This window comes from Nelumbo lutea, chromosome 2 (genome assembly GCF_056320005.1).
Source record: "Nelumbo lutea isolate HS-2025 chromosome 2, American lotus-T2T, whole genome shotgun sequence".
Classification (NCBI taxonomy): domain Eukaryota; kingdom Viridiplantae; phylum Streptophyta; class Magnoliopsida; order Proteales; family Nelumbonaceae; genus Nelumbo; species Nelumbo lutea.
The window spans coordinates 22816658-22842694 of record NC_142685.1 but is presented as its reverse complement, the minus strand read 5'-3'; the positions used below and the strand labels follow the sequence as shown (position 1 = coordinate 22842694).

The 26037-nt window shown below is 36.7% G+C and overlaps 2 protein-coding genes across 4 annotated transcripts; both read left to right on the top strand.

The window, feature by feature from the left end:
* The first annotated feature begins 2161 nt into the window (after positions 1 to 2161).
* LOC148869164 (beta-adaptin-like protein A) lies at positions 2162 to 17203 on the top strand. Of its 3 annotated transcripts, none has more exons than XM_088971860.1 (11): positions 2162 to 2676; positions 2769 to 3285; positions 4887 to 5011; positions 6259 to 6457; positions 7807 to 8035; positions 8207 to 8373; positions 8517 to 8726; positions 10140 to 10250; positions 10359 to 10535; positions 12761 to 13207; positions 16657 to 17203. In XM_088971860.1, exons 1-11 carry the CDS (start codon positions 2624 to 2626, stop codon positions 16948 to 16950), a joined length of 2529 nt encoding a protein of 842 aa, XP_088827986.1. In that variant the 5' UTR covers positions 2162 to 2623; the 3' UTR covers positions 16951 to 17203. The 3 variants fall into 3 exon arrangements, with proteins under 3 accessions (XP_088827986.1, XP_088827988.1, XP_088827987.1); XM_088971862.1 differs by having other exon boundaries at positions 2362 to 2676; positions 4841 to 5011; XM_088971861.1 differs by having other exon boundaries at positions 2362 to 2676; positions 2756 to 3285.
* A 4561-nt stretch (positions 17204 to 21764) lies between these two features.
* Positions 21765 to 25579, top strand: LOC148869163 (uncharacterized). The gene is made up of 2 exons (XM_088973436.1): positions 21765 to 22702; positions 23901 to 25579. The coding sequence occupies exons 1-2, from the start codon at positions 22433 to 22435 to the stop codon at positions 24897 to 24899; spliced, it is 1269 nt and encodes a 422-aa protein (XP_088829562.1). The 5' UTR covers positions 21765 to 22432; the 3' UTR covers positions 24900 to 25579.
* The last annotated feature ends 458 nt before the right edge of the window (positions 25580 to 26037 follow it).

Genomic DNA, 26037 nt, shown 5'->3' with positions numbered 1-26037 from the left:
CCTGAGATTGAGACGTGATTGGCGCACGTCTTTCCGAAAAGAGCAAAACGTCAGTGCACGTCTTTTTTGAAACCGACGTCGCGCCGGTGCACGTCTTTCAGAAACTGACAACGCGCCGCACGTCTCCCTGCAACTGTCAAAGCAGTCAGTGCATGTCCCTTCAAAACGGCAGTGGCGCGCTTTTTTCAAAATTGAAAGACCCGCTGTCACGTCCCACGGCGCGATTTTTTGAAATTTAAAATAAACGCACACTGTCGCGCCCGCCAACATTTATGAGCAGTAGGCACGTCTCCCGCCTTCTCGGACGCTCCGGAAAAACTGAAGAACCCTGGCAAAGCACCTTGCGCAGTCAAGATTTGAAGAACGGGACAAATCCACCTACCACCTCGCAAAGCACCCTGCGCCAGGGCAAGACCCTTGGCACGAGGAGTGGGGGGCAATTGATGAAGGAAGATTTGGCCTGACCTCATAGTTATGCAACACGTGGCAAAGGCAACAGCTCGGCACGAAAGCACGCCTAAGGCGCGAGCACCAAGGGGAGAAACCAGCGGTCCAAACTCCCTATTAGGGGCCCGAACTCACCCTTGGCCCCAAACCAGACAGTAATCCGAACTGGCCTGCATGTAACAGTTCGGGACAAACCTCGTCGAACTGGCCTGCCTTGTAACAGTTCGGGATACACCTCGCCGAATTGGCCTGCCTTGTAACAGTTCGGGATACACCTCGCCGAACTGGCCTGCCTTGTAACAGTTCAAGATACACCTAGCCGAACTGGCTTGCCTTGTAATAATTCGGGATACACCTCGCCGAACTGGCCTGCCTTGTAACAGTTCGGGATACACATCGCCGAACTGACCTGCCCTATAGCAATACAGGACATACCTCTGAACTCAAGACTTCGCCTCGCTCACCACTCCACCACATCGCCCTCAGGACACCAAAACCAAACAAACTGTACTATGCCTGACACCAAGGAAGTCCGTACCCAAGGGCGGCGTGTCCGACTGACTTGGGATCTGACGCTTGACGGCCGCACTCCAAGTGACCACCTGACACCGCCATCTCCAGTTAGAGAGACGGTTTCGACAAAAGGCAGTGACGGTTTTGTCCCAACAGAAAGGACGACACCCGAACTAACAGATGCAAGGGTAATCATACCCGACCTGACAAGGGCTTCGAAGCCAGTGCGTGAAGTGATTATAAAAGGCCCCCTACCTCCAACAACAAGGTATGTGAACTTTGCGCCATCTGGTCTATACTTCGCCTTGAGAGAATACTAACTTAAGCTTCGGAGTTATCTCACCGGGTTCCCCCCGGAGTTCCCTCATTTTTCCCGTTTCAGGCTCCCCGTCGCTCCAGCTCAGAGGCGAAATCGTTGACAGCTAAGATCGGCCAGATTGCGCTCCATCAGTTAACTCTGCACCGTTGTATGGAGTTTATCACAAGTCAGAAAAATCTATTCAAGGAAGCATTAATATGAACCAAGCAGAAGGAATAAAACAATGGGTTGAAACTGCTAAACCAGATCCTTATACAGAACAAACTAAATTCACAGTATGATGGTTCAAGGTTAAAAGCAGCAATAAAGTAGTTGTAAATTATAAGAAATTCCCTTTGGTTTTCTTTCTTTAAATACAATGTTATGGAGATTAACCGACTGCTCTGAATCCATGAATAACAACTTGATTGGATTCAGAATGTCGACCCTGATCTCTTGATTCTAAATACAACAATATAGCCTATTCCATGGGTCTGTACTCTCCTTCAATTTATTCAACAAATCTCGACATTTCAATTTTTTGAATAACATTCTCTTCAGCCTTTTTTCTTGGTTTTTTAGAACTTCAACTTGCACCAATCACGAGGCATTAGTCTAATTATCCATCTCTATTTCACATGATATAATCTCGAAAAAAGCACTTGATTTTGTTTCAAATTTTAGCTCATCTTATTTGATTGCATTACAAATGAAGTAAATTAAGACATGAAACAGAATAAAGTAAAATCCAAAACAAAATTAAACAATAATTTGCATTTTGTATATTTACACTTTCATGTATTTGTATTATTGCAAATAAATTTGCACTCCAACCAAACACAACCTTAGGCTCAAGAGTACAAATGTAAATATATAGTGCAAAACCTTATATTTTCTATTATTATGTATTTATAATCTTTTCAAACTGAGCATAGTGGGTGTGTGGTATGGATGCGTAGTCAGCCATGTGTTTGCTTTAGAAATGGGGAAAAAATGTTGCAGTAGTAAGTTTTCATTATTGTCATGCGCACCCCGGGCGGCCGGGCCCTACCCGAAGCTGAACCGAACCATTTATCGCTTCCATAGTCTCTTTATCGTTCGCGTCGTTCGCTAGACGAGCCCAGAGTCCAGAGAGGTTCAAGTGCACCGGGGTCATGATTCACGAACGCTCCGCGCACGTTAATCCGTAATCTTGTGTTCTGAGCAGCACGTGTAACTCGTTTCTCGTCTGAAGCTCGTTGGCAGGTTTGCGCGGGGATTCGGTTCGTTCTTCTCCATGTTATCTGTCAGGATTTCGATCGAACTGTAAAACTCTTTGATCAACGTATCGCTTGGATATTGCAATCATCGAGAGGTCGATCATCCATGTCTCCTCCAGCTCAGCCACAGAAATCTCCATCTCCTTCTCAGCCGTCCGGGTAACTTAATTTCTTCACTTATCTATTCTTTTTTCTTTTTCCCTACTTCATGCCAATCGAACTCATTCTCAAGCCCTAGGTCGACTTATCAGCAAAGGAGAAGTCTCCGATCTGAAACTGCAACTCCGGCAGCTCGCCGGGAGCCGAGCGCCGGGGACCGACGATGCAAAAAGAGAGCTCTTCAAGAAAGTCATATCTTATATGACTGTTGGTATTGACGTGTCTTCCCTTTTTAGCGAGATGGTGATGTGCTCGGCGACATCGGACACTGTTCTGAAGAAGATGTGTTATCTCTACGTTGGTAATTATGCTAAAGGGAATCCGGATCTGGCCCTCCTTACCATCAATTTTCTCCAGAAGGATTGCCGGGACGAGGATCCCATGATCAGAGGCCTTGCATTGAGAAGTCTATGTTCTCTGAGAGTTGCAAATCTGGTGGAGTATCTAGTTGGTCCGATGGGCTCAGGCTTGAAGGATAACAATGGTTATGTAAGGACGGTAGCTACAATTGGAGTACTGAAACTGTATCACATCTCGTCAACAACGTGTATAGATGCCGATTTTCCGTCAATGCTGAAAGCTCTCATGCTCAATGACCCCGATGCTCAGGTATCAATGCCCTAACTCGTTACACCCTATTCTTTCCTTTAGTCAATAGCATAGTCATTGACAAGGAGTTAGGAACAAACTCAAATTGGTTTGGATTCAGGATTCCTTCTGTTGTTTATGTCATTCTTCTTCTAATGGGTATCGAAGTTGATGGTCTGAAATCTGAATCATGGAATGGCGTTTGAATGGAGAGAACTTTAGCGGTTTCAGGGGTTCATCCAATCTTACCTTTGGTTCGTTTATTATGTTCTAAGTAGATTCCATGCTTTTGTTTATTTATTATATTCTAAAAGTATGCAAGGAGTATACTGGGGGGTGGGGGGTGGGATTGAATTTGTCATCCATCAGCAACAATATGCTCCATTTATCTGGGTAGAGTCATAAAATTATAATTTGATTTCTTTGTGACTTTGGTAGTTATAATCACAACTTCAAGCAAGAAGCCTTGAAAATCTGCAGTGCATAATTCATAGTTCAGATAAGCATGTTTGTTAATTGTTATAACTGATTGACAAAAACAAAAAATGAATTATGGGATTGAGAAATAATAGATAGCTTCAGCAAAAAAGGGGGGACACAAAGGAAAAACCGTGGATGACTGGATGCACATTCATACACATGGAGTTTTTTTTTTCTTTGAGAAAAGTTAACTGATTTCATTAAACAAAGAGACGGGTTTACACAAGGGGGTGTACAAGGAGAAGAAGAAAGAAAAACAGGGATCAGACCCCTAAGAATTACACAGGGGGATCTTATCACAGGGGGCACATGGAGATTTCATGCACTTAGCCACATATACAAGACTTATCTTTGGCACTGATCATATCTGGCGTGTAAAGTTCTGCATAAGAGTATGAGATAAATTTATTTCATATTTGTTTTAGATTCGTTTTTTTTTGATAATGCTAATGTAGAGGCATAGGGGACGTTGGATAATGGTTGAAGTTACTGAACTGAAAGGCTTATTGCTTTGTTTTTCACTTGTTAAAATAATTAAATAATAAAATTTTCAAGGATATAGTGGTCCATCCAGCTTCAGTTTCAGCCATTAAGGAGCTCACAACCTCTTTAAATCTTAATCACTAAAAAGGCAAAGTGATAAGCTTTTCAGTTCAGCATATTAAGCTGTTATCAAATGGCCCCTGAGATGTAAGTTGTGTTTGATCAAACACACAATCTTATCTGATCCCATCATTGCATATACACACTCACTGAAGATGGACCACAAGGAAAAAACAGCCCCTGAAAATCGTTCTTGAGTATGGATTTTTTTACATGTTAACCATCTACTTTTGTTCTTTCACACACGCACACTGGGTTTGCTTTTGCCTACACAGGTGGTTTACCTTCAGAATACAAGGCAATAATTCAGTAAATTTACAGTGTAAAGTCAGGCTTGTTTATCATTTATAGATGCATTTTAGTTGAGCATCCACTATCCTCTGCAGTTTGTCCTCTCCACTTCCCCAAGCTGATTCTGGAAGCTGGGTCCTTTTTCTCATCTAGAAAATTAAATTCCATGTATAATGTTTTACTCTTTTCCATGCAAATTCAGGTGTGTTCATATTAAACTAGTGAATGCCATCGTAATGTTCTGTCAGGTAGTTGCAAATTGTTTATCTGCTTTACAAGAGATCTGGAGTTTGGAGGCAAGTACCTCTGAGGAAGCATCCAGGGAAAGAGAAGCTTTGCTTAGCAAGCCAGTTATTTATTACTTTTTGAACCGGTATGGTCTTTTTTTGAAAATAGTACTTGTGAAGCTTTTATTGAACAAATCTTGTTGAGCCAGTTGTGCCATTGCCACATATGGATTTACTTCTACCAGGGTTTGTGCTTTAATGCTTCTTAGGCACCTATGAGCATCCATGTTGACAGAATCATTTGAACCTCTCTGTTTGTTTAATTGATCAAATGTGCACACATACACACACACACACACACGCAGGTGTACATACATATGGATACTTATGCATGTACTATGTTTTTTTGATCAGCATATGCATGTACTATGTTTTTTTGTTAATTCCTATGTTCGTTTTGGAAATTATTTGGATACGAATATGTTGCCTTAGTTCTTGTCTTCTTCCATTTATCTTTTTCATATATGATTAGATCTAAACATTTCAATTATGTAAAGTTTTATTCATTTCCACTTAGATATATTCAAGGAGTAGTCAACATTTAATGTCTCAAACAAATTTATAATATGAAAGAAATACTTTGGATTAGTTAACTTATGCTTCTTGCTTTTTTCCCCCTTCATGGGGCTACACAACCGGGGTAGCCCATCCCCCTCCCTTAACCCCCAACCCTGGTGGCAGCGGGATTTGATCCTAGGTCTTTACTCTGATGAGTTAGAGATCCTACCAACTGAGCCACCATCAGTTGGTAATTATGCTTCTTGCTGTGTGGGGATGGTTTGTTACTGGGATATGGCAAGGACACATCTGGATATGGTTTCAGATATGAAATTTACACTAAAAAGTTGAAGTATCTAACATGATACAGCACCCTTGTACAGGTATCCAGATATCATAGGTGGAGTATCCTTTTTTTTTTGGCAGTTGCTCAGTGTTGCTTTTATGTAGATGGTTACATGTCTTTGGAGTTATGTAAATTTGTATAGGTGCTTGACTTTTTTTTTTTTTTTTTTTTTTGTTTTTTTTGTTTTTTTGTTTTGTTTTGTTTTTTTTTTATTTTTTATTTTTTGTGTGTGTTGGTAGGGGGTGTTTTTAAATCTTTTGTGCTGTTTGGTTTTCCCCCTTTATCCTTTTTCTCTTGTATGTTATTTGCTTTTCCTTTTTATTATATATATTTTTTTGACTGAAAAAGAGATTTCTGCTCAGTGAAGACTAGAAGATCATACTCTTTATTTTATAAGCAATATTTAAAAATTTGGAATTTCTTTCCCCCTTTTTCTATCTGAGTTCTTCTAATAATTAAAGTAATGGTGGTTGTTATTGTCATATGCAGGATCAAGGATTTCAGTGAATGGGCACAGTGTCTTGTACTTGATTTGGTAGTGAAATATATACCCTCAGATAGCAACGAGATATTTGATATCATGAATCTCCTTGAAGATAGACTCCAACATGCAAACGGTGCTGTTGTATTGGCAACCATCAAGGTCTTTTTGCATTTGACCTTGTCAATGACTGATGTTCATCAACAGGTATATTATCAAAACATCATCTCTTTACTTTACCTCGTTCAATGCAAAACAACAAAAGTAAAAAAGTAGGCAGGTTTTTAATTTTCAGTAGGAAATCCATTGATTGGAGGTTTGTCTCTGAGAGCGCCATTTCATATAAATTGCTGGAGGTTAGGTCTGCATCCAGTTTAGGAGTGTTACTTGGTTTGGGTTGGGTGGAGTATTTGTTAAATTTTGAATGGGCCCAAGCTTGAACCCAAGCCTGATGTAGTTGGAATTCTTTAACTCAGGCGACCTGACTTACATCCTAAACTCTTCCTCTCCAAGATCGATGATAATTGGGACCAGCATTGGGTGATGACCTACTTTTTTTTTTTTTTTTTTCCAATTGTAGATCCATGCATCATGTCAGAGGACCTGACCTGAATATTCCGGTTTCATTGGCAAATGATGGCGCACATTCCTTGATGCAGTTGTGCACATGTATTATCATAAACACTTCACCTACTTTCTCCTTCCCCACCCTCCCACCCTTTCTGACATAGGTTGATGATCAAAGGGCAGGACATCCAGTCCAATTGTTATGCTTTTCATGCATTTTCAATCACTTAAGTGGTCAAAGAATTCTAATAGACTATCAAAATGGGTTACTTATAGATAATATTCATCACAGCTATTTTATGGTTGCTTACCCTTGGGGTCCTCCTGACTTGGGTCCTATCGATCGCAAATTCCATGGTTATTTGTCTGGAAGACTGGAACCCTCTGACACTTATGGTGTGTCTATGAACTACTAAGGAAAGCTATTTTTTTTTTTTCTTTCTGTGGTTTTACTGCTCTTGAATATTTTAGCAGAAGAGGTCATAGCTCTTCTCCTTGGGGCTAAAGGCTCTATGTTACTGGGTTTTTGAGTGGTGAACTTTACATTTCTGTAGTCATTGGTTGGTTTCATAATCTGAGGGGATATACATGGAGATTATCTTGCAACATTTGAGGGGGATCCGGGCTAAACATCTTGAGCTGGCCAACTACCAAGCGCTGATTACAGTGCAGTAAATGATGATTCAATATCGTAATTTTATTTTTTTGTCATTGATGTCAACAAAGAATTTATTGACATGCAAGAAAAAATATCACCTTCAGCTAAGGCATCTCTTTACATAATTTATGTTTAAATGCTCCATCATGTAATTTTCTTGTTCAGACCTGCCACATAATCATAATATGTGGTATATGAACTTCTTTCACCTTTCTATGGGGAGCTTTCCTGGAATTGACATGTTTCTTCAATTTGCTGTTAGGCGACCTCACTAGAAGCTATGCTACTATAATATTATAATTTCTTTAATAGAAAATTTTGTTGCTTTTAGGTATATGAACGTATAAAAGCTCCTCTGCTCACTCTAGTGAGCTCTGGAAGTCAAGAACTATCTTATGCAGTACTATGCCACCTCCATCTCTTGGTGATGCGTGCTCCGATTCTGTTCTCCTCAGACTACAAGCATTTCTATTGCCAGTACAATGAACCATTTTATGTTAAGAAACTGAAACTTGAAATGTTGACTGCAGTGGCAAATGAAAGCAACACATATGAGATTGGTAAGGGAACCATTTCATTCTGCACAATAAATTCTCAGGGGTAATATTTGATGTTGGGAAGTTTCTCTTGTTTTCATTTTTACCCTTCCTTTTTGCCGATTTATTTTCTAGTCACAAGCATTATTCTTTATTGATAGAGTTTCATGCATGACCTCATTGAGTCCATTTCAGTGACGGAATTATGTGAATATGCTGCAAATGTTGATGTGCCCATCGCAAGAGAGTCAATTCGTGCTGTTGGGAAAATTGCACTTCAGCAATACGATGTGAATGCAATTGTTGATAGGCTCCTTCAGTTTTTGGAAATGGATAAAGACCATGTGACGGCAGAAACTCTAGTAATTATCTTGTTCTTTGTTATCTGAATATGCTTTCAATGTGAAAATAATATCTTATTTTCAAGCTTCAGGATTATCACAAATGTGTGTTTTTGCTGTTTTATATAACTTATTTACTGTCTTTATGGAAATTTTATATGCAGGTCCTTGTGAAAGATCTTTTAAGGAAATATCCTCAATGGAGTCATGATTGCATTGCGGTTGTTGGGAATATCAGCAGCAAAAATGTTCAAGAACCCAAAGCAAAAGCAGCTCTTATATGGATGTTGGGGGAATATTCTCAGGACATGTCTGATGCTCCTTATATTTTGGAAAGCCTTGTTGAAAACTGGGAAGATGAACATTCTGCAGAGGTAATTAAATTCCCTGTCACAGAAAAGCTTCCTTAGGACTCCTTTTGACACTTTGCTTGCTAGTTCCATTTATTCCTTAATTTTAGCATTTTGGTGTAGCTTAGAAATTTAGTTCTAGATGGCCTTTATCCTAGTGACTATTAAAGTTCATATTGCATACTGGACTAATAGAGTCTATCCTCTGATGAGTACTTATTAATCTGGTCAATTGGAAACTGTTAAAGTAAATAGATATATTAATGAGAAAATTTATATCTTAACAAAAGTGTATTTATCAAAAAAAAAAAAAAAAAAAAAAAAACAAAAACAAAAGTGATGCTGCAGCCTGCAGTTAGAACCAATGTACATCTATTAAAGTTCATGGTTGTTTCCCTATAATTAGAGGATTGACACTCTAGTAATATACATCTATTATTAAATTGAATAATTTTCTTGCATATGGTGTATATCTGTTCTCAATCTTGAATTTCATTAAAGCCTATTTCGAGGACAGGAGAGGCTCAAGTTCTTTACTTGTTGCACTGGGACTGGGGCATCCTTTTTAATGTCTTTCCTGCATATATCAATGGCATACTTTTGACTGCTTATGTAGAGAAGCTTGTCTTTTGGCTCTTTAAGAGAGGCGAGACTTTTATGTTCCCCCTATTTTGCTTTTATTCTCTTTCTTATACTACTTCCTTGCTAGTTATACATTTCTTTTAGATATAATTCAAAACTAAAGATTCATTTTTCTATGAGATCCTTCTATATTTATCATCAAGTTTCTAATTTCTAACAATAAAATTCTAAACATTAAATTCTTCTACATCTATGAGATCCTTCTACTTCAAAACTAAAGAATCATCTGATCCTTCTACTTCCATTTGTCCCCTAAATCCTTAATTCTTATATTATGTTGTTCAAGCTTTAAACCATGCTGTTTTCTCTTGAAAGAATTTGAACCTGTTCAAAATCCTTCTAGATCAACTCATCAACCTAGATTGTACTACCTCAATCCTGCTGGAAGGTTCTTTAAGATAGAATGAACAAAGTGAATGCTATATGCTGCTTCAGGTATGCATTTGGTACATTAATTTCTTGTTGAGGAAGGTGCACAGAAACATTTACTCCACATCAATGAGCTATTTAGGGGTGGCTTTTGCTATCAAGGCTTATTTCTTGGAGTTAATGCTAGTTGCTATTTTGCATGTATTTCTACCGTAACTATTTTTCCAAGCTTGCAATTTAATAACTACAAACCACAAGTGTGTGTTCTTGAATTTGAGTTTTACTGATGTCTTCCATAAATCTCCAAAGAAAACTATCTATTTGAACTTTTTAACTTTGTCAGCAATCACAAAAAAAAGGTATACCGATTTTTATGAGGATGTTTACTTCATTTATCATCTGATTGGTTTATGATAATTTTTACAGGTTCGTTTGCATCTTCTTACTGCAGTACTGAAGTGTTTCCTCAGAAGACCCCCTGAGACTCAAAAAGCTTTGGGAGCTGCATTAGCTGCAGGGCTTGCTGATTCTCACCAGGTGCTTTTTGGTTTATCTTCAAGAATATGAAAACGTCTCAGATTACTCTGAGAAGTTTATAATAGTTTTTCTACAGGAATATTCTACTAAATGCTCATTTGATTGCAGGATGTTCATGATAGAGCCCTATTCTACTATAGACTTCTGCAGTATAATGTAAATGTGACAGAAGGTGTGGTGGATCCTCCCAAGCAAGCAGTTTCAGTTTTTGCTGATACCCAGAGCAGTGAAATCAAAGACCGCATATTTGATGAATTTAATAGCTTATCTGTTGTATACCAGAAGGTGCCTCAGTGTCTTTTAATTCATAATCATATATTTCTTATAATATTGCAAGCACATTACTTGTGTTTTATATGTCAGACTGCTTTTTATTGGTTATCTCCAGAACGTCAGAAGTGGGAATGTTTTCTGGGAACACCTTTTATCTCTACTTGGTAATTTTTAGTATTCAAATGTATAACAAGACAATTGGAAGTATCTATTAGAATTTATTTTATCTTGTGAACATGTGAGCAGTGTTTCAAAGGGATGTGTAGATGCACAGACAAGGTGCATTTGGAGGCACATGTCTTGTTTCAAAAGGCATGGTGGGCGCACCTGGGCTGTGGTGCAAGGCAACCCAAGCATGTGGCTGTTATAAGCTTGCCTTTTTTATTACTTTTTCTATGTTCTTATGTGTTTTATATCTTTTTAATGGCCTATTAACTTCTAAATTGTCATTTTTTGGTGCTCATGCAGTATCATGGTCTATTAACTTTGAAAGGAAAAAACCTTTTTCAGAAAAAAAAAGTTCTTTTGAACACTTGAAACCCTAGTTATTGTGGATAGGATCTCATATAGCAAAGTTTCCATTAAAGAAGCAATAATAGTACAACTGATCTTTGACCCCTAACCCTAAAATGCAGTATCATGGTCTATTAATATGCTTGAATTGTCGAGTGCTTGAAGCACTTTGGCATGATCCACTTATGTTTGCTTCACTTTCACTTTGAATTTTTTTCTATATTTTATGCTGATGCATTTTGGTTTGAGCTAATAGACTTTTTAAAACATTGAATTTCTTTTAAAATTCAAGTTTGCATATTTTATTTTTAGAATTTGTATCTTGCTTCGTCTAGGTGTGTGCCTTACCTTGCACCTCTGGTTCTAGAAGGCCCTTGCGCTTCATGCTTTTAAAACACTGGATGTGACAAGTAATCTACATTTTCTCCTCATAGGCTTGTCTGTGATATCTTTTGATCCATGATTTTCATGGTTGTATTGATTCACAGTATCCAGGATTTCTTCTTGTCTGTGGTATCAAGCCTTCTCTTCAAGTATTCCTCTGATAAAGAGGAAGTATTTTTAATGTTAGGTCTTTCTAGAATCTGGAGGAATTTTCACTGGGGTAGAACTCATTACTGCCCTTTGGCATTTTCTTGGCATATGAACAGCTGATTCGGGTAAATTCCATATACACACACACACACACACACACACACACACACACACACACATATATATATATATATATATATATATATAAGGTAAACCAGGGATATCCCTAGTGAAAAGAAAAAATATGCCCTTGTTAATAGTATTAAGTATTTTCTTAAGGGTTTATTTGGCTTTTTCATCTTGAGTACATTTTGACTAACTATGAGTCTATGAGGACCATGCCTCATTTATCAAATGGAGTGTGCCCCAAATATAAACCTATGTTTCTAACCTGTTTTCATTTATATATATATATATATATATATATATATATATTATTTGGCTTTTTCATCTTGAGTACATTTTGACTAACTATGAGTCTATGAGGACCATGCGTCATTTATCAAATGGAGTGTGCCCCAAATATAAACCTATGTTTCTAACCTGTTTTCATTTATATATATATCTATGAGGACCATGCCTCATTTATCAAATGGAGTGTGCCCCAAATATAAACCTATGTTTCTAACCTGTTTTCATTTATATATATATAGTTCATTGTGTTTTAATTTTCTTTTCTCCATATTTGAATGATGTTTAAAGGATTTGGAGGTAAGTTATGTCTTACTGTGGTTTTGAAGCTGCTCAATAGTAGTCTTTGACATAATAAGAGAAAGTAGACTAAGATGGTTTGGTCATGTGCATAGAAGACCATCTACAGCATCTGTAAGAAGCAATCTGTTGCAAGTTGGAGGAGCTAGAATGGATAGGGGCAGACCAAAAATGATATGAGTTGATGTAGTATGAAATGAATTAAGTGCTCATCATTTAGCAATGGATATGGCACTAAACAGAACGGGATGGAAAAGTAGGATTCATATAGTAGACTGATCCCTTACAGTTGAGACAGGCTTAGATGACGGGGGGGTTACAAAATATGAAACTTAGTTTCTAGCTTAGATATCAGTTACTTTTTTAATAGTAACATTATATATTCTTTCTTTGTTCTAGTTTATGTCTCACTTTCTTTTTCTATTTGTGTCAAAAGGTTGATGGTAAAATTCCTCCTGACTTTGGTTAAATTTTTGCAGCCTTCTTACATGTTTACTGATAAAGAACACCGGGGACCATTTGAGTTTTCTGAAGAACTTGGAAGTTTGTCTGTTGGAGTAGAATCTGCACATAATGTAATTCCGGCACAGAGAGTGGATGCAAATGACAATGATCTGCTGCTAAGCACCTCTGAGAAGGAAGAAAACAAAGGTCCTAGTAGTAATGGTTCTTCATACAATGCTCCTGTATATGATGGCTCCATTTCTCTAACTGTTTCACAGACACAAACAGAAACACCATATTCTAGCCCAGCCTTACCAACACAGGCTTCACAGTCTACCTTGGCCATTGATGACCTACTAGGTTTAGGTTTACCGGCTGCACCTTCACCTGTGCCACCTCCTTTGAAGCTTAATGTAAGAGCTGCATTAGATCCAAACACCTTCCAGCGAAAATGGGGGCAATTGCCAGCATCTCTGACACAGGTTTGCTTCTTTTCTATGTTCTCTATTATAATTAAATTGTCTAGCATAACTAATTTTGGTCACTTCTTACTTTTGTGTATGCTTGATAGATGCCTCTCCAAGTTCCTTGTTTGGTTGTGTCTTGTGTGAGTTTGCTATTTGGGTTTAGATTCCCAGATTTGGAAACTTGCAGCTGATTGCACCTCCAGCTTTGATGATTAAGTCATCGACAACTTTTTCATTTGGATTGCTGAATGCGTTTATTATTTTTGTGTCAGTTATAATTGGTGCTAATCCTGATAACTAATGGTATATAGATTCTTTTCCATCCTTGAATAGTCAGATCCTATTGTCTGCTGCTGCTTGGCTAACTTTAATAGAAAGATGATAAAAATGTGTTTAGGATGCCCTTTCTGGTTAACTGCTCCAAATTGTGTCACAAGTACTGAAATTGAAAATACTGGAATCCAATTCATGGGTCACTTGCTCGTAATTTCCAGATGTTAGGACAAACCAGTGTAATATGTCAGAATATCTATAGAGACATATAGTAGTATAACAGTATATAAGGAGTTCACTTTCAGTCTGATTTCTTATTTAAGATGGGTACCAGGTCCTAATGGTATAAATTTTCCTAGAGAAGAGAGGTTTCTTAGTAATTTTGTGCTTAATGGGAGTCCTGTCACTTGGTGCTGCTATATATATTTTTTTGATAAATATGGTGCTGCTATTTTATTTGATCAATATTTTGTTATCAAGGGAAGAAAGGAACATAGGAATAGAAAAGCTTAGAGGTTGACATGGGGAGGAACGTACCGCCTACTGTATTGCTTACTTTTTTATAATAACAAACTATTATTACTGTACAAAAAAGGACATGGGTAGAAGTACTAAGAAATTATTTACATGCCAATAGTTTAACAATGGTTATGACATTAAATAGAACACTGGTGAAACAGGATTCATGTAGCTGACCCCATATAGTTGGGATAAGACTTGGGCAATGGTGATGGTGAATCATCCCTAACAGCTCCCCCTATTCCAGAGGCCCTGGGCTTCCAAGGCAGCATCCATGGAAGTTAAATTTGACTGCCCCTGCTGCAGGAGGGGCCTACTTTACTATCCTTTGTTGTCTGCCGATTTGAAAACCAGCAACAATTTGCCGCCCTCCTAGTATATTGTCAAGGGAAATACCTATAAAATATTTTTATTATATCCTATTTCTTTGATAAAATATTAGTAGATAATGAAAGATGAAAAGGAAATTACCTCTGGCATATAACTAGAATACTAGATACAGCTACAAAGAGGCTGATTCGATTGAGGAAGACAGAGGGAACGTAGATGGTAAGTTGACAGTAAAGGAGAAAGTGATGGAAATCCATGCCGTGATGATAAAGGAGATGAAATGCAGTGGTAGATAATGGAAGAAATCAAGAGGTTGTTCTGATTGAGAAGGGGAATCAAGATTTGGGAACAGAAAGGTTTTTAATTGAAGATATTTTAAGAACTAGCTATAGTTCAATGGCGGATATCAAATTTACAGAGGTATGTCTGTTCCTTCAATGTGAATCAGGGTTTGTTACTGGTGACGGTCATGATGGAATAGAGAAAGGAAACATTAACTTTCAAAGTAGTCTGTGGGGGGGATGGTGATGTCATAGTTGCAGCACTTCGGGTTAAGGATTGTAGGGAAGTGCAGCACTTTGGGTTAAGGATTGTAGGGAAGTGAGGTGCTCATAAGTGGGAAGTTCAATAGGTTTGGTGAAGGGAATATAGGGGTGAATCTGCAAGAAGAAAAGAGGGGGGGGGTGCAAGGGGAAAGGGGTGATAAATGTCAGAGGAGAAGGAAAAGGAAGCATTTGGGACTTTACAAGAAGAAAGGATGTAGTATGGGGGGTTGCAGTCAGGGTGGCAGATAATGAGCATGGCTCGGTTTTTGATAAGGTCTGCAGCAGGAAAAGAAATTACAGAACTAGACCTCTTTTTGCTAATGTTGAGAGTGTTGAAAGAGCTAATTAATGGAGTCGAGTATCTTTTGATTTGGTGTATTTTGGCCTTTTTGAGTTTGGTATTCTCATAGTGTGGTTAGAGTGTGACTGTTGTTTTTGCAAGGTTTAGTGTGGGTTGGTTTTCGTAGTTGAGTGGTTGTTTGATGTTTGTGTTTGGTAGTGCTTGCGGTGTATGGTTGAGTTTGTTGGAGTTTTATTTTGTGTTTTCTTCTCCTGGGTGACTTCTTGTCACCTTCCTTGTATCTTCTTTCTATTTTAATAAATTTTATTTTTTCTTCAAAAAAAAAAAAATCATTAAAGTTACAACAACCAGTATAATATTATACCTGTGAAGGTGCTGATCATGTGTGTGTATATATATATATATATATATATATATAGATTCTTCACCTTTGCTGCTTTTTTTCCCCGTCAACACTGATAATAACTTGATATTATATTTTTACTGATAAAAAACCGGCAATTTAGAATAAAATCCCTTAGTCTTAGCTTAAACTAAGTAAGTCATGGGCCTCTGTTTTTGCATTTAAATTTATCATGTGCAAGGGAAGCAGATAAACTTTGCTTCTGTAACGGAATGCAAATTAAGGCAGATGGAAAAAAATGAATTTGACAATCACCTGTCAATGGGTTAAAAGAACAGAAAACTCATTGACTGATAAGATGGCTAAGCCATTGTAATATCTAGATGGAAGGAAAGATGGGTAGCAATTGCTGCACTATATAATGTAAAAACAGAGGCCCATGACTGTTCATATTCATTCTTTTAATTGTAAACAATAAAATTTGACCTGTTGCTTGTAAAAAATGTAAATGTCAATGGTGTCTAGGGCCTGTGCTGCCCGCGGAGAGCTAGGATGTTGGTAGTCCAGTCAAGTTCTTTCATGTATCTTTAACTATTCCTTTTTTTTTAATCATTTCATCTACGTTAATCAACTATTTAATTGCTGGGATAGTCTTTTGCTCAAATAGTAAGGTTCTTATAAGTTTTAGAGTCCAAACTGGATCCTGGTATGATATGTAGTTATGTACTTCAATTAGGAAGCTTTATGCTTCGTTTATTGCTTTCTATTTAGCATATTTTGTCTCTGACAGTTCTTGCTGCTCCTTGATTCGTCATTTTAAAAGAATGCCATTTTAAAGTTTATTTTGCATGTCCAAAAGTGAACCTCGTTGCACTTTCTAGCTATGAAAGACTTGTTGAGTTGAATTGGTAAAGGCTACAATTTGTATTATGGGCACAAATTAAAACACATGAAAGAAAACCCTTGAGCTGTTTTTCTTCCCCTCCTACATTCAGAAGGTTCACTTGGAGATGGTTATTGCTTATAGATACAACCTAAGGCCGTCAAGTTTCAAAACTTTGGTCTGATCCTTATACATGACAGAAATTTCTATGCATTCTAATAGGGTATATAATTCCTGGCCATCTTGCAAATAAAAATATTATTTATGCAGGAATGCTCCATAAACCCTCAAGGAACTGCAGCATTGACGACACCTCAAGTCCTCATCCGACACATGCAAGGTCATTCTATCCATTGCATTGCCTCGGGAGGTCAAGTCCCGAACTTCAAGTTCTTCTTCTTTGCACAGAAGGCGGAAGAACCAGCAGGTTTCTTTCTTGTAGAATGTGTCATCAATACATCTTCATCAAAGGCACAGATAAAGGTCAAAGCTGATGATCAAAGCACATCTCAAGTTTTCTCAGATTTGTTCCAATCAGCACTATCCAAATTTGGTAAGTTGTAGTCATTTATTCCTTTCCTTCCATATTATAGGATCAGCAGTGGATAGGAAAAATGTTACCCCTTGGTATTGTACTAGTTTTTTTTTTCTTAATATTTTTCTTTTAATTTTTTCACGTTTGATGTAATTGCCTGATTCGAAGGAGCCCCGAGCCCCTGGAGGAAAACAAGAAAATAATAGACAAGATAGATGTGTTTTTCTGTAACATGGATGTAAAGATTCATGTAAAAATAGGTGTTTCTTGTGGATTGCTTCATTTCTCAACCTTTTTTTTCGAGTAGTGTTTCTTTTTCTGCTATTGACACGATACAAGATGGCCCGAGCTGCAACTTCTTTTTTTTCTCTTTCTTCCGCTGCGAATGCATGAAATACATCCTGGACATTAAACTATGAAGCAATGAAATTCGCCTCTCTCTCTCTCTCTCTCTCACACACACACACACACACAGAGAACTGGAGTTGACTTTCGTGCAATACTACTGCAATGGATAAGCTGGACTATGTCAAGTTGGTAAGGGGGCAAACTTTTTTGAATCCAATTTTAGATAGTTCAGGTCTTCACGAGAGGTTTTCTGGTCAGGGTGTTTATCCGTGTAGTCAAGCATTTGAGAAGTATAGCAAAGAAACCAGCTGCTTAGGCACATGGAACCAGTGTTTTTATACGGACTGGATTAAAAACCGGAATGCTCTACAGGTCCTGGTTTTACCTGTTAACTGGGCGGTTTATTTGTCCAATCCACCAAAATTGTCATTTAACTAGGACCGACCCAGAAAGGCCAGCCAGTGGTTATCGGTTTTCATGGTCTGACCGTCCAGTCCTGGCCAAGTTTTATAACACTGCTTGAAATTAACCTTTTTGTGTGCCTGAGTGGTGACTAATCATTTGCTGGGCTAAGGCCTGTATTAGTCAATACACAAATACTGTGTATATTTGATTTCGTTTTGATAGTTGAACAAACCTAACATTAAAAGAAAGAAACTAACTATACAAGGCGGTGGTTCAGACTTCAGACCACCACACAGTATCAGCATATAAAGTTTTTGCATACTGTGACAATACATGAGCAACCTGATTTAAAGTTCTAGGAATATACAGAAACTGTACAGAAGAAGAAGATCGAGAGAGAACAGAAATTTTATCCTGCCAAACAGCCAAACTCCAATCATCTGCTTCAGACTTTTTGTTCAGCAAAATCACAGAACTCCTGAAGTCAGAAAAGATAAGAATTCTATTCCAGTTCGGCTTCTGAGCAAAAGAAACAGCAGAGAAAATGGCCAGAAGTTCAGCATCCTCAGCTTTACAAAAACCTTCCTGTTTATCACCTGCAGCCACCACAAACTTATTAGTACAATCCAAGACACACAAACCAAAGGAAATAGCTGAGTTTTGAATGGCTCCCCCATCAGAGAAAATAAGCTAGTCCAGAGAATTCAAGTCAATTTCAGGAATATAGGATATTATATATCGGAAAAAAAAAGTTATTGTATCAGGTTGGTATATTATTATTGTTATTTTTTTTTTCGTAATTTGAATTCAAGTTTCAAAGTTTCTATTCTACCATCTCTTTCACATCATAAATTTTCATTGATCACACAATTGATTCTCGTTTCTTTTATTAACTTTATCTTATATTAACTCAACTCCTCTTCTTTCTCATTAATTTTCATATTTTAACTTTCTCAGACGCTCTCTCTCCGTCATTAACATGCCATTAATCTTTCTTCCATGTTAAGTCCTGTTCTTGGAACCCAAGTATGTAGGTAACTAGGTTTGGAGACAACAAATCTACTACAAGGCAATGCTTGAACTTTGAATTATAGTTAGTTCATGTTTTTACCTATCACAATTAAAAATCATTTATCAAGAACAACTTTACATTTTGCTAAACCACACATTTGTATTTGTACTGATTATTTTAATACTAAATGTATTAGTAAAAGGAGACAAAGAAGGGACTAAGTGAGATAAAGTCTTATGCAGAAAAGGTTTCAAAATTAACCTAGGCTGTTTATAAAAATAAACAAGCCTTACTGGAAGGGAGAAACATGATCCAGAAAAAAAATCCAACAAGTAAAAAACAATCAACCAATATCAAGTGGTAATCAATGAGATGATATTGATCAAAATTTAGTGAGGGATTTTAATTGGTTGAATCTCTTCCAGTAACATACCTTTCCAGCATTATAGATAAACAGTTCATCATCATCATTATTACCAGTTCATAATGAAAAATAATGAAAAATGATGACCGGTTAGTATGGACATAGCCCACGCAATGTCCCACAGCACATCCCGACCTTATAGTGGGAACTGGGAACATCTCCTGATGACCAGTACAAGATTATCATTGAAAGATGTTTCCAATACAAGGTCGAGATGTGGTGTGAGGGCACTGTGGGGATAATGTATATATATATATATATATATATATATATATATATATAGTTTTAATAATCACTAATTTTTTAAAATTCGTTGATAAACATGAACTGAGATGAGAAAATGTCCGATATTAGAATTCATCATTTTTACATTGAACAACTTGAGAGTAATATTATATATATATATATATATATATATACTATATATACATATATAGTTTTAATAATCACTAATTTTTTAAAATTCGTTGATAAACATGAACTGAGATGAGAAAATGTCCGATATTAGAATTCATCATTTTTACATTGAACAACTTGAGAGTAATATTTTTGCTCTCATTTGATTGCAAACATGTTTTGGGATCAGGGTTTGATGTGTACATTTAGGGGTGTAAATGGATCGGATCATGATCTGATCTATTTCGATCCTATTTGGTCAAATTTGGACCACCCTTGTTTGGATCTTCGGATTAGATAATAGCATCTGATCAGAAATTGGATCAGATTCGGATCACCTCCTGTCTGATCTGAGAATATCCGATCCGATATATGTTATATATTTATTTATATAAATATATAATACATATATATGTTATTTATTTATTTATAAATATATTATTTATATTGTATTTTTATAAATTTGTTATAGTATTTATTTTTTTATAAAAACATGTATACATATGATAAAAATAATTAAAAAATGCTTGTATTTTTTGTTTTTTCTTTATTTAAATTGGCATATCTTATTTTTCTTTTAATAATTTATTAATGTTTAAAGAAAACAAGTCAGATCGTATCAAATCCGAAGATCCGACTTATTAATAGGATTCAAACTCAGATCGAGGCCTACCGAATCTGATTAGGTTGTGCTTTTTGGGAAGAGTGCAAATGCATGTTTAATTAAGATCAAGGCCTACTAGATCCCATTAGATCTGCCATGAACAATGTCAGATCGGATTCAAATATAATATGATCTGATTTATTTGCATCCCTACCTACATTCTTACCTAACACTTGCCAAATGGAACCAAAGTGCATAAATGCATTAAACATGCATTTGCACTCTTTCCAAAAAGCATAACCTAAGGTTCAGTTTAGAAAGATTACAAATACAAATATGTAAAGTGCAAATACATACAAAATATGAAAATAATAAAAAAATACAAAGATCTACACTCTGTACTCTTTCCAAACTAAGCCTAAAAGAATATTGGTTAAAATTACTCTTTTACTCCATGGGTATAGTAATGTCTTGCAATAGAGCAACAAACAACCAACAAAGACTTTCCAACAAACAACCAACTGAGCTTAAAAGAATATCTATTTGCTAAAGCTCGACTCAAAAACCAGCTCGAAGCTTGACTCGAGCTTGATCAAGTTTTAAGTGTTTGGCTTGAATGTTACTTGAGTCAATTCTTGCAAGTTACTAAGTTTGGCTTGACTTAAGCTGATTATAAATAAATTAGTATTAAAAATTATAGAAAAGCAAAATTGTCTAAAACTCACGATGAGTTTTTAACATTTCTCTTACATCATAACTTTTCAAAATGTCTAACTCACTATATCACTAATTTGACATTAAATATACTAATAGGTGTTAATATATTACTACTTTAACCTTCATTGAAAAATATAGAATATACACATATATTTTAATGTTTAGACATGAAAAAAAGGAAAAAATTCAAAAAACATTTTCAAATATAAAATACATAAAAAACACAGAAATTACAAACAAAAGAAAAAATTATTTTCAAATTATAGAAACTATAGAAATTGAAAAAGAAAATCAGAAAATAAAAATTATAGAAAAACATAGAAATTGCAAATAAATAACAAAAAATAAAGGAAAATATGTAGATTGTAGAAAATAGAAAAATGTAAAAAAAACATTGGAAGTTACAACAAAACACTAAAAGTGCAAAAAGAAAAAAAAAAAAAGAAAAATGAAAATTGAAAAGATCTTTTTCCTCTAACTCGCCATTCAAGGGTAATTTGGTCATGAAAATTGTTATTTACGCTGACATGAATACCTCTGTTAAGAAGAATTAGCGGTGTAGTAATTGGAAGGTGAGTTTTGGAAAATAAAAACTTACCGACATGGTGAGTTTTAGACATTTTGAAAAGTTATGGTGGGTTTAAGAGAAATGCTAAAAACTCATGGTGAGATATGAGTTTTAGACAATTTCCCTAAATAAAATAATACTAAAAGGATAGATACATTAATATTATGAATTATATAAATAAAAATATATTATAAAAATAATTATAAAATTTATTTATTTATATTATAAATAAATTAATCTAAAAAAAGTAATATTCATTTATATTATGAATATAAATATATTTGAAAAATAATAATGTTTTATTATAAATTCAATGAGACTCGCGAATTAATCGAATCAAATATTGCGAAACTCGAATTTGGCGATTTCACATCAGCGCCCCACAGAACATCCCAACCGTGAATTGAGAACATCTCCCGATGACAAGTGCGGGAGATGTTCTCAATGCACGCTGAGATGTTCATGTGGGGCGCTGATGTGATCTCTTTATTTGGCCAACTAATTGCCACGTCTCAAACTTATTGGGCGATTTGGCGCGAGCAGCTCCCCTTCCCCTACCCTCTTCGTCGTCATCGTCCCCTCCCTTTCTCTAAGTCTAACCCTAAAACTGACAGACGCCACCAATGACCAGAAACCAGACCTCTCTCTCTCTCTGACCCACAACGAAACAAAACTTGGCCTAGATTCTTCACCTTCGAGCCCCTGTAGCCAAACTGCAGTGTTTTCTGAGCAAAATGTCACGGCCGTCAAGGACAATGACAGTTACTTCAGGGCAGTGACATATTGAACACTCACGTCGGTCGTTGACGGAGGATCAAGGAAAGAGTTCCGAGCGCCGACCTTGGTGGATAATATAAACGAAAAGGGGAGGTGCCGATGGGGGTGGAAAGAACGAAATGGGGAGATTAACCAATCAGTCCCTCGGCAAGGTCAGATGACATGGCTTGTACTGGTTGGCCGTTCTGTAATTTTAGCTAGGTGAAGTCGGTGAACCGTGGAGAATCAGAAAACCGAAACATTGGATTTGGAAATTGGAAATGGCCTTAGCGTGTTGTTACAGGGTTCTATCTGTCGCAAAAAGGGGTTTAAGACGTGAGTTTAGCATATATCCCGCCAAATATCAAATATTGGTATGCCGTGAATCGTCGTCTTCGATTCCTCTAGCTGTTAAATTGCTTCAGGAGACGAATTCGGGTATCAAATCAGCTCTGGATTTGGAGGAGGATTTGGCGCTCGGAAAAGATACCGTCTTCTGGGAGTTCCTTGTCACTACTCTCAGATCTTCTTCACCGGTGAAAGCTCAGCTGGTAACAATGATGGTCCTTTCTTTTTGTTACTTTCCCTTCTTTCTAATTAATGGAATTGACAGCTCTATATTCTCTTCTTCCGAGTGAAGTTCTAGAAATGGTCTTAGACTTTGGGTAGTCAATGAATAACTAACTCTTCGTGGTTGTAACGCGATGCAAATAACTCTTCGTGGAGGATTACAAATAATCCACATAAACAAGCACCCCAGATTTTGGGACTTTTGTGATTTTTGGTTCATTAATTGTTTAATTGTTTGGGTAATTTATTATTTTTTTCATTAGACTCCGAAGATTTTTTTTTTTTTGGTCAGTAATGTAAAAATTATTTTCCATATTTGAGATTTCAGTAACCAACCAAGTCAGTTGGACTGAATCAAAGAACAAAGTACTATTCTAATAATGGGATCACCCATCCATGGAACTATGGAAGTGATCTCTCAATTGAAGTAATTTTGAAAATGAAATTTATGGATATTGTGCTCTGCAAGCTCTTTTTTTTCTGTTTTTTAAAAATGGTGAAGCTTTAATTCAAAAAAAAAAAAAGAGTAAAAAGGGCTGTTGAGGGAGAGGTTTCCTCCACAGCCCAGTACAACTAAATTTCATTTAAATAGACGACTTCAAAGCATATTAAAACCGAAAAAAAAAAAGAAAACAGCACAAAGTTATTGTCCCATAAGATGCTATCCCAGTGATCAAAGAAATGTCTGAACTTGAAACCTCGAAAGAGATTACTGATAGAGGCCCATTTGATCAGGGTTCTTTTCATTTTGCCATGCATCTTCTCAATAGACAACAGACTGATTTTCAAACATACGCCCATTTTCAATATTTTCTTATTCTGTTTCTAAAGTACTCATTAGCATATAAACTTACCAGCTAGGCTTCAACTGTTGAATCTCCTATTATTTAATATCAGCTTTCTTTCTTGGTTTCACTCCTACCGAAAAAAAGGAAAAAGAAAAAAATGACAAAGGGAAAAACTACCACTGGGATTTTGGTAGGGCTCTTCAAGTTACTAGAGGTTGTAGTTTGATAGTTTCCATAAATATCAATATGGAAGCACATAAATTGTGTACACAAATCTTAAACTTATGCATTTTGTTTTAATTCTATTGCTAGATTTCCTATAATTTTAAGTAAATATTTAGTTTCATTTCTAAACCTCTGCTGAGATTTATGCAGTTGTTTAACCAAACAGGTATTGGAATGGAAATTAGAGAAAATGCTCAAGGAGAATGAGAAAGATCATGGTTGTTACTCTGAGCTTATTTTTCTCTGTGGGAAGGCACAGAATGTCCCATTTGCACTACGGGTCTTTACTTCAATGGAGGCTCTTGGAATCAGACCCACATCTGCTGTTTTCAATTCTCTGATATTTACCTGCTTGTCTTCAGGTAATTTAACCACAGCCCTTAGCTTGTTTGAGATAATGAAGCGATCTGAGGACTACAAACCGAATTCTGCAACATATAATGCCTTTATATCCATGTACTCTGAAGCCAAAGATGGTAAAGCCATGCAAACTTGGTACTCAGCCAGAAAGGCAGCTGGCTTTTCTCCCAACGTTCAAACTTATGAATCCCTTATTGTGGGTTCCATTAAATCAAAGGATTTTGGTACTGCTGATAGATTTTATGAAGAAATGGTGCTTTCAGGAGTTACACCTAATGTATCCATATTGGAAAATATGGTTGAGGGACTATGTAAACAGAAAAAAATTGATAAAGCCAATGAATTTTTGAAGTTTATGCTGGATGGAGGTTGGGAGATAAGTATAAGAATGGCTAAAAATCTCCTGGGATTGTATTTTGAGCTAGGAAAAGTGGAAGAGATGGAGGAATTGCTACAAGGTTTAACAAAGGCCAATCAAAATTCTGTAGTTCTGTCACGGGTGCACTATGGAATCATAAGGATGTATGCCCTGTCAGACAGATTGGATGATTTAGAGTACGCTGTTGGGAGGATGTTGAAACAGGGGGGGTGGTTCGCATGTCCAGATGATGTAGAGAAGATTATATGTTCATACTTCCGCCGTGCAGCTTATGAAAGGCTAGACTTGTTTTTGGAACGAATTCGTGGGTCTTACTTGCTAACAAAATCTACATATGATTTGTTGGTTGCTGGGTATCGAAGGGCTGGGTTGTCTGAGAGATTAAATTCAGTGGTGAAGGATATGGAGCTAGCTGGAATTTCATAATGCTTAAATGTGGTTATTAGGATGAAACATGATCTACCATTATGCAACTGCTTTGTTTTCAATAATTCTCTTGTTTGGAGTGGTGATGGCTTCATTGTTCCATCACAATTCACAAATGGAGTGGAATGAATCAACGTAATTTTCCAGTGGGAATTTTCAAATTTTAAACATGGTTAAGTTCCCATCACAAATTTTGGGCTTTAGAGGGTCATTTCAAGACAAGACACATGCAATGCAAGGAAGTGGCTGAGGCAGCATACAGGTGCATGGTATAGTTAGAAGAATAAACAGGGAGTTCCTCTATGAGTTTGGGCATCCATCTCTTGATTATAATGGTGTATAACCTCCCTCCCTGACCGAGTCATGGGCCCTTGAAGGCTTGGTTTGTTGGAATACAATATTCCTTTATGACTACAATCACCATGGAGAATTAGATGGTTCGCTTATAGAGATTGCTTTAGTTGTTTAGGAGAGCATTGAGAAGGGTATGAACTTGTACCTTGAGATGTATGGGTGGTATTATGCTCAATGGCATATAGGCTTGAGCTGCTTGACAGAGCATAGAACTGGAGGTTTCTGGGCTCTTTACCAGAAGGCCAACATGACGTGAGCATTGTTTGAGATGGTTTTATGTTTTTTATTTTTTTGATAAATAATTTGAGATGGTTTTATGTTGGACACGCGCCAAAGCTCAGTTGGACAACATTCCCTTAACTTTCAATTATCAAAAAAAAAAAAAAAAAAAACATTCCCTTAACTTTCTGTATCACTCTTTATTTTCTGTCAAACCAAACACAGTCTATGTTTGTTGAGGTCCTCCAACCGTCTTGCCTTTCTTATAACATACTAGACGTTAAAGTCAGAAAGATGCATTCAAGTTGTAATTGTTTCATCCAACAGGTATTTGAAAAAACCAGTCTTAAAGATGAAATCTTGTCCCTTTGCTGCAATGAAATAATCTTCAATCGGATCTCAAAACACAACCGTCGGTCTCCATTAGAGTTGGCAATAGCAACTTCATCACGGCTAGTTTTGTGCTGTATATGGTTAGCTTCTTCCACTTGATACGGTGGTCAAGGCTATACAACATAAGTCCACCTCCTTTCTTGACTTCTGGTTGGCTGATATAATCCTTCTA